General features: G+C 44.7%; 1 protein-coding gene across 3 annotated transcripts in view; it reads left to right on the forward strand.

Moving 5' to 3' along the window:
- Positions 1-7500, forward strand: part of nr3c2 (nuclear receptor subfamily 3, group C, member 2) — a 74328-nt gene that overhangs the window by 47524 nt on the left and 19304 nt on the right. For 2 of the 3 annotated variants that reach the window (XM_061088384.1, XM_061088373.1), the window contains exons 4-5: positions 2996-3112; positions 7003-7347. In XM_061088384.1, coding sequence (XP_060944367.1) covers positions 2996-3112; positions 7003-7347 — 462 coding nt within the window. Of the gene's footprint in view, positions 1-2995; positions 3113-7002; positions 7353-7500 lie in introns of those variants that run through there. The other variant, XM_061088395.1, reaches the window with a different exon arrangement.

The following is a 7500-nucleotide window of genomic DNA, read 5'->3' on the forward strand; positions in this document are numbered from 1 at the left end:
TGTAACTTCACTGGTTGTTGTATAGACTCATATTTTACTGTCTTATCGTGTTATAATTAATTGTATATGAGAGTATTGTAAGATAGATTTATAAACGCTACCACAGCTGACTGCTTTTATCCCCGAGATTAATTCAAATACAATACTACAGCCGCTAACAACTGAATGCCAAATAATGACTAAATACATTATGTATAGTAGAAATAAATCAAGTGGAAAATGCACAGGGCGACTGTTTGCAACACCCAGCATTATTATCATAGAAGTGGAGACATTAGTAAGCAAGAATAACAGCTTCTATTTGCATCCTATTTGATCTCCTGCAGCCTCTCGCTATAATGATCCAGACAGGGAAACTTAATTGAGTGGATTTCCATCCAGCACAGCTGTTTGTGTGTCGTCCAGAGCACTGGCGTGGCCCAGCCTTTGCAAAGGCAGTGATTTGCATATGGCTGGCACAGTGTTTACAACAATTACATCGCGGAGGGGCCGGACCTTTCGGTTGTCTGGGTATTTTTGGTTATGTAATTTCGGTTTGCCTAAATACCAATGAACAGGGAGATCAGAGAATTCACCAAATGTGACGCTGGTGGATAATAAAATGGCGTTAATCCGTGAGACTGACACAGATTTCAGCTCGTCCCTTTAGTTATGTTCCGTCTTCTGTGTCCAGTGCTGGTTCATAGGGAAGAAATGTGTTTCCTTTTCAGAGAGTGACAGTGGGATTATTGATGTGGGGCAGCGAGGGTCTGATGGTGTGTGGTGGATGTTAAAATATGTCGGCCTGCAGTCTGTCTGTGTGTCGTCTGGGAAGAGCACATGCACCATATTTGTGGCAGGACCGGGGGGGCCGCAGGGCAGACCGCTCTCCTTTAAGTGGGGGTCCCCGCAGGAGAAGAGTATTTCCCTCTCTGAAGACTTCCCTCCTAACTGATGTATGCTGGAGCTGACAGACAGCAGAGACCAACTCAGCGGGTGGTTGCCAGTTTGTGAGATCATTAGCCCAATGTGGACGTGAGTGGACTCCATTAAAGAGCTCAGCGGGTTGCCATGTACAGAGTGTGAGTTCAGGAACATGCGATGATGCTCATGCTATGTTAACGTATCTGCAGTGAAAAGGCCTGTGCATACAAATCACACAATCTGAGGAATTTTATATGAAAATATCCTGATAAGATGTGGCATTATTTACCTTTTTTGACGGTAAAAACCACACTGGTGTATTTTTGGGTGAAAAGACAAGTTACATTTTCCCAGGTAACACTGAAAAAGTGGCGTTCATCAGTAAGGCTGCCACGCGCCAGGTTGAAAAGCACATGCACATATTCAGGGGTAAACATGCAGTGTGAGTCCATGTGAGCACACACACTCACACACACACACACACACACACACACACACACACTGGTGCATTAATAAACAACTTCTCTCCCCCTTCAGATACACACGCAGCTACACACACACACACACACACACACACACACACACACACACACACACACACACAAACACACACACACACACACACACACAACACTGAGTTCAGCTGTCTCATAAAGCGAATTTCACTCCAACAATTATTAACAAGATTCAAGGGAACGAGCAAAACAGTTGACAGGAAAGCTCCAGAGTTGTTTTTTTTTTTTAAATAGCCATTTGGTCCGGGCCTATCCAAGTGAGAGCGTGTGTGTGTGTGTGTGTGTGTGCACGAGGGGGGGTGGGGTGGGGAAGGGGATGGCTGCGTTGTGTTTCCTGTGTCGCAGTTTACTGTTTTTTAGAGCAAGAAAAATGGGCTTATGTAACGGTCATGTGATTTAGCCAGAAATAGTGGTGGGGCTACAGCTGCTGCCTCTCCTCCTGCAGCTCGGTTCCTTGGCTTTTGGCAGCAGCCAGACAGACACACTGCGCACTACTCCTGCTAGCTCAGAAAACAACTTCTGCTCAGTGCTGCACAAACACAAATACTGTACCTTGGAGGCAACAAAGCCGATGCATAGAACGTACATGTGAGAGCAAACTGCAGGGAAACACAATGCACGTGTTTGCCCTCGACAACACGGGAAAAGTCTGTGCCAGAAATCTCCCTAAAGGGTAAAATACTGGAGGATGAACATGTTGGAAGACACAAGACCGAATACACTGACATGTATGTACAGTTAGACAATTTTAACACTAACCCTAATAGAAGAAATCCATACACCAGGGTCACTGGGATCACTATACCTCACTATATAACTCTCCAGCTGGGTTTTGTGTCCCCTGTGCATTTGTTTGTGGAAGCAAATACAACATTTTGCAGTTTTATTTAAAATTGTCAAGTGGAGCAGCTTTGGCTGTGTGTGCGTGTGCACGTGTGTGTATGTGTGTGTGTGTCTGTGTGCATGCGAATGTGTATGTACATGAGAGCGAGCGAGTGAATGACTGTATGTGTGCACGAGCATGAGCCGGTCTGTGAGTGGGCGTATGGCACTCTGAGGCTGGCGGACGTGTGGAAAAAGGGAAAAAAGAGGGATAGAGATGCAGGCGAGGAGGAGGAGAAGAGTGGAGGAGGAGAGGAGCTGTACAGTGAAGAGCTAGTGGAGCGGAAGGAAGCGCTCTGAAATGGGAGATCATTGGGTTTAGCTGAGGGCTAGGCAGGAGGCAGGAGGCAGGAGGGATTCTCGCCATGTTAGCATCACTGTCAGGAGAAGTCTAGCTGCAGCCAGTGTCCTGATTCCAGAGAATTCTAATACCCTCATGCCAGAGACTCTATAATACACCGTTAGTCATGCGTCGTCCAATGTGAGAGCGGAATAATCACAATTTCAATCATTTTCTCAGTGGTAATCATTAAAATGTAGATCTCGGACATTCCTTGGGTTTCTGTGTTGACCTAGATTACGACAGTGGAATAAGTAGAAAGTCGAATTCTCAATCGCCTCCGTTTCTCTCCTCCTTTCTCTCCTCAAACGGTTCGTGCATGTTTCACCATTAAACTGTGTTTTCTCCTCCGCAGGTCAGCACAACTACCTGTGCGCCGGCAGGAACGACTGCATCATCGACAAGATCCGGAGGAAAAACTGTCCGGCGTGCCGCGTACGGAAGTGTCTCCAGGCCGGGATGAACCTCGGAGGTGAGGAGTCACACCCTCGTCACAGACCTGCTCAGTCACGTGACTCAGATTTGACATTTGAGTCAGCCTCCGCTCGGCTTATTGAGAACAAGAAAGTAGATATGGAAAAGTGGTTGTGGCTGTAGTCACAAGAGGAGCAGGGAAGCTGAGTCATAGGATGTTTGTGTGCATGTGTTCTCATACATATGTGTTCTCAGATCCGGGGCCCTATTATTTACACTGCATCGTCAGTAGTTGTAGATCTACTGTGCTCCAGTGAGGTTCTGTCAGCGTGAGCCAGGAAAACAATACTCAAGCTAAAGTTCAAGACATATATGGGAACAATACTGAGAATCTCTCCTGACATCTCAGATCAGTGTTCTTTCCCATACAAGATTTAATATATTGCCTTCATCCTGTAATTTACTGACCTCTTGTGGCCACGGTGGGCTATTGTCTCTGGAATCTGGGTTAAAAGCCGGCCGACACATGTATCGTTTCTGTGATTTTCTTGGGTTCGGCCCCAACCGGGTCAAGCAGAGCGGGCAGCGTCCAAAACAAACACACACACACACAAACACATTAAAAACAAACGCTGCAGATAATCCTGGGATCTCTAGACGCGTGACTAGCTACGGCTAGCTGCAGGCGGTACAGATCGTAAAGCTGGCCTTGCCCTCTCTCCTCTGCGAGCATATGATACGATGTTGCACAGATTAGTACACACATGCACAGACGGATGTGGAAACTGTACCTTCGCATTACAAATTAATTTTTAAAGTCTTTTCTTCTTTAATGCCAAGATATAAGTAAACAAGGAACTTACACTGTGATCAGTTAATCTCCGTGCAAGATCCGTAGTGAAGTGAGACGTGTGAGGCAGCATATTGTTGCGCAAGTAGCGTAGCTGCTTTAGCTCAGTGTGTGGGTTGTGTGCGTAGCAGACGTGTGTGTGATGGTGAGAAGTTTGCAGTAAAACTGTGAACGTAACAAGTGTTCAGTGTATTGTTAGTGCAGTTTATGCTATTTGTTAGTAAATAAATAAAAGACCTGCGGCTAGTTCCCACGTTTTAACGCCTTCAGTCCAGACGATGAACCCGGGAAGAGTTAAACATATATAAAATATTGAGTCAGACAAAAGTAACGTTTTATTCTTCAAATATTACCATGGGAGGGATTTTAAATACAGAAAAAGTTAATTTACAAATTCTACTTGAGTAGAGACAGACCATCAGGAAACCTTGACAAATTAAACTGTTATGTTTCTGGTGGCAATGTGAAGAATAATTAATGAATGCCCATAGAAATCCACTAAATCATGCGTATAGAAAACAGCACCCCTGATTCGACCTTATCTAAAGTACTGCACTGGTTTATGAAAACTGTCACTTGGAAACGCAGTAGAACTGTCCGCTGTCATCTCAAATAAAGTTTATTTATAGCCCAGTATCACATAAAAGATCTAAATGGGCTTTACAGGCTCCAAACAGCAACAGCTCCCACCCCGGCTCAAAGCTCTCCGTGGCTCGAGTCCTTCATCAACCTTGCGGCGGTTCAGAAAATGGCTGCTGGAAAAAAAGCTTCTAGTAAGGGGAGAATAATAAAATACTTGTTATTATGCACAGAGAGAAACCCTAATGGGATATTTCTTAAAAATAGAAATATATATATGAGGTGACATGGAAACTAGGAGCTGTCCTAGTTATAATGGCCACTCAGCGTTTTTTACATTGCAGTTCACATTCACCCATTCGCACACATTCACCAGTGCTTCTATATCTAGCACCTTGTCCATCAAACATGCATCCAATTCACACACTACCGTCACAGCACACAGGGGTAATTTGTGGTTCAGGAATCGAACCCCCGACCTTCTCATTAGCAGACTACTTGCTTTACCTCCCTGTGAGAAAGACCGGAAAGAGGGAGGACTGCGATTATAGCAGCAGAATGAAATAAATTTATTTTGAAAGGATCTAGAACAGCAGTAAGATTGTCAGCAATCAAATAAATTACACTACAAATGTGGGCACTAAAAATGAACTGTACAGAATGAGGACAAACGAGTCAACTTAAAAACGTGAGAGGTGAGGATCATCTTTTCCTGTGGTTCCGGGACTTTGTCTTTAAACGTTAACATGAGGGAGAAACGATGAAATAAGACAATATTACACAAATTAATAGGAAAATCAATCCCAGAAAAGTACTAAAGGACACATGTGAAAGTGAGTGTGTAAATCCCAAGCAACAAGACAATATTATTGTAGTAGTCGTATTAAATTGATTCATTATTGAGTGAACAGGGTAATTTTTTCAGCTTTGTCATCGCCGCCCTCTAAACACTGATAATGCTACTGCACAGAGGAGACAGGTTTGAAATAGACTGGTCACAGGGGAGCAGGCGTCTGTATGATGAACACCCGGGTGAAGGTGGGTCCAGAGTCGAGCTGGTGTCTGCACATGTGTGGCAGAGAGGTCACTCACTCATGTCGAACTAACGTATTATGCAAGTTCAAACTATATAGTCGGGCTACAACCAGTATCACCGGCCTGTGGTGATGCTGGTTGTAGTTTTCTTTCTGAAAGTTGAACGTAGATGAGTCCCAGCCGCCACTGCTACAGCTCTCTGGTTGTCTGTTCATTCCAATTTGATGAATATTGAACGTATCACGTTTCCAAATCGCACCAAATTTGACACTGCACTTCCTTTGGTCCTGCACAATACACAGGGCCAGTGTGAACACGATAAGATGAACGGTTCTCGGGATATGCGAGCCACAGACAGACAGATGTTTCTCAAATTATTGACAAATTGACTCAAAGCAGGCTCCAAGCACAGAGGGGATTGGGGAGGGATGCTTAAAAAATACTTTGAAAACCCCATTAGACATCAGCTATTCAAATCTGAGAGTGATACAGCGTTCCTCCCAGCAGATCATTTCTAACTCATACGCATTAAACCCAGAAAAAAACACGACTTGAAGTCAACACATGTCTGTTGAGTAAAAAACGTTCTGAAGTGTTGACAAACAGCAGATCACCACAAGTCATGAGTAAATACTGTGAGTTGTCAGTGAGTGTGTCTGAGGGTTTGAGTCGCGGCCTTGTAACTCGACTGTTCACATCTTATAAAGACACGGAGACGAGCGGAGAGAGAGAGAGCTGACAGACGTCCAATCGTAAAAGAGCACAAATATTTTTCATTGCTTAGGAAATATGTGGAAAATGTGTGACTGCGACCACCAACGCTAAGTTAACATTGAATCTAATTGAAGGAGAAAATCATTTCATGCATCACAGTTTGATAAAAACCCAGTGCAAATAACAGCAGGGTGAGAAAATACCACTTTAGCACAGGAGCTGTTATAGTTCAGGTTACATCGTGCAACAGAACACCTGAGTTGATGTTTCCTTTGATTTGCATGAAGGATAATCAACGTGTTCACCCAGTGGATGGTTTATTAGGGTTCTTCTGCATTTACTGCACAGTCTAATACGACAGTCCTGCAATGAATCGTATCTTCAGTCTTTATTGAGCTGGTTTTATGGAGATGTTGATTCGTCTTCATGGTCGTCTTTGAGATTATGGTGCTGCTGAGTTGTGTTGTGTGTTTCTGATATTTTGTCCATCCCCATTTATATCAGTGGCTATAACAGAAACTTCTGTATATTGGAATACAGTTCATGTAATATTCATAAAGGGAGCTCTATTGGGATTATTGCAGAACTGCAGTCGATGCACCTACAGTATGTGAGTGTTTGTATTTGTTTACTCCTGATTCTGCTGGACTTTGGTCAAGAAAGACACGGATCCACCTCCTAACAACATAATAACAGTTACAACCTCTGCATTATCTGTCTGATAATAACTGTAAGAAGTCACTGATAAGAGCCGGTTCTGTTCCCCACAGCACGAAAGTCCAAAAAGTTGGGGAAGCTGAAGGGAGTCAGCGAGGACCTGCCGGGTTCCAAGGACGGCCAAACGGCCACAGGGGGCGCTGGAGGCGGCTACCTGTCCTCAGAGAAGGAGCTGAACGCCAGCGCTGCCAATGCCCTGGTGCCCCACGGGCCCGGGGTGGTCACGCCTTTTCTGCCGCCCTCCATCTGCAGCGTGTTGGAGCTGATCGAGCCCGAGGAGGTGTACTCCGGCTACGACAACACACAGCCTGACACCACCGACCACCTGCTGTCCAGCCTCAACCGCCTGGCCGGAAAGCAGATGGTGCGCATGGTGAAGTGGGCCAAAGTACTTCCAGGTTAGTGACCACCGGAGCGCTGGGCTGAGGCCTCCATGCTCTTTATGAGTGTGTATCTGAAAAGATATGTGTAGAGGTGTGTAAATCACGGTTTTTAAAGGTTTTAATTTAATGGAGACAGCTGCAGTATATTAGGTTGTACTGCAGATGAAT

The sequence above is a fragment of the Limanda limanda genome, chromosome 2 (genome assembly GCF_963576545.1).
Source record: "Limanda limanda chromosome 2, fLimLim1.1, whole genome shotgun sequence".
NCBI lineage: Eukaryota > Metazoa > Chordata > Actinopteri > Pleuronectiformes > Pleuronectidae > Limanda > Limanda limanda.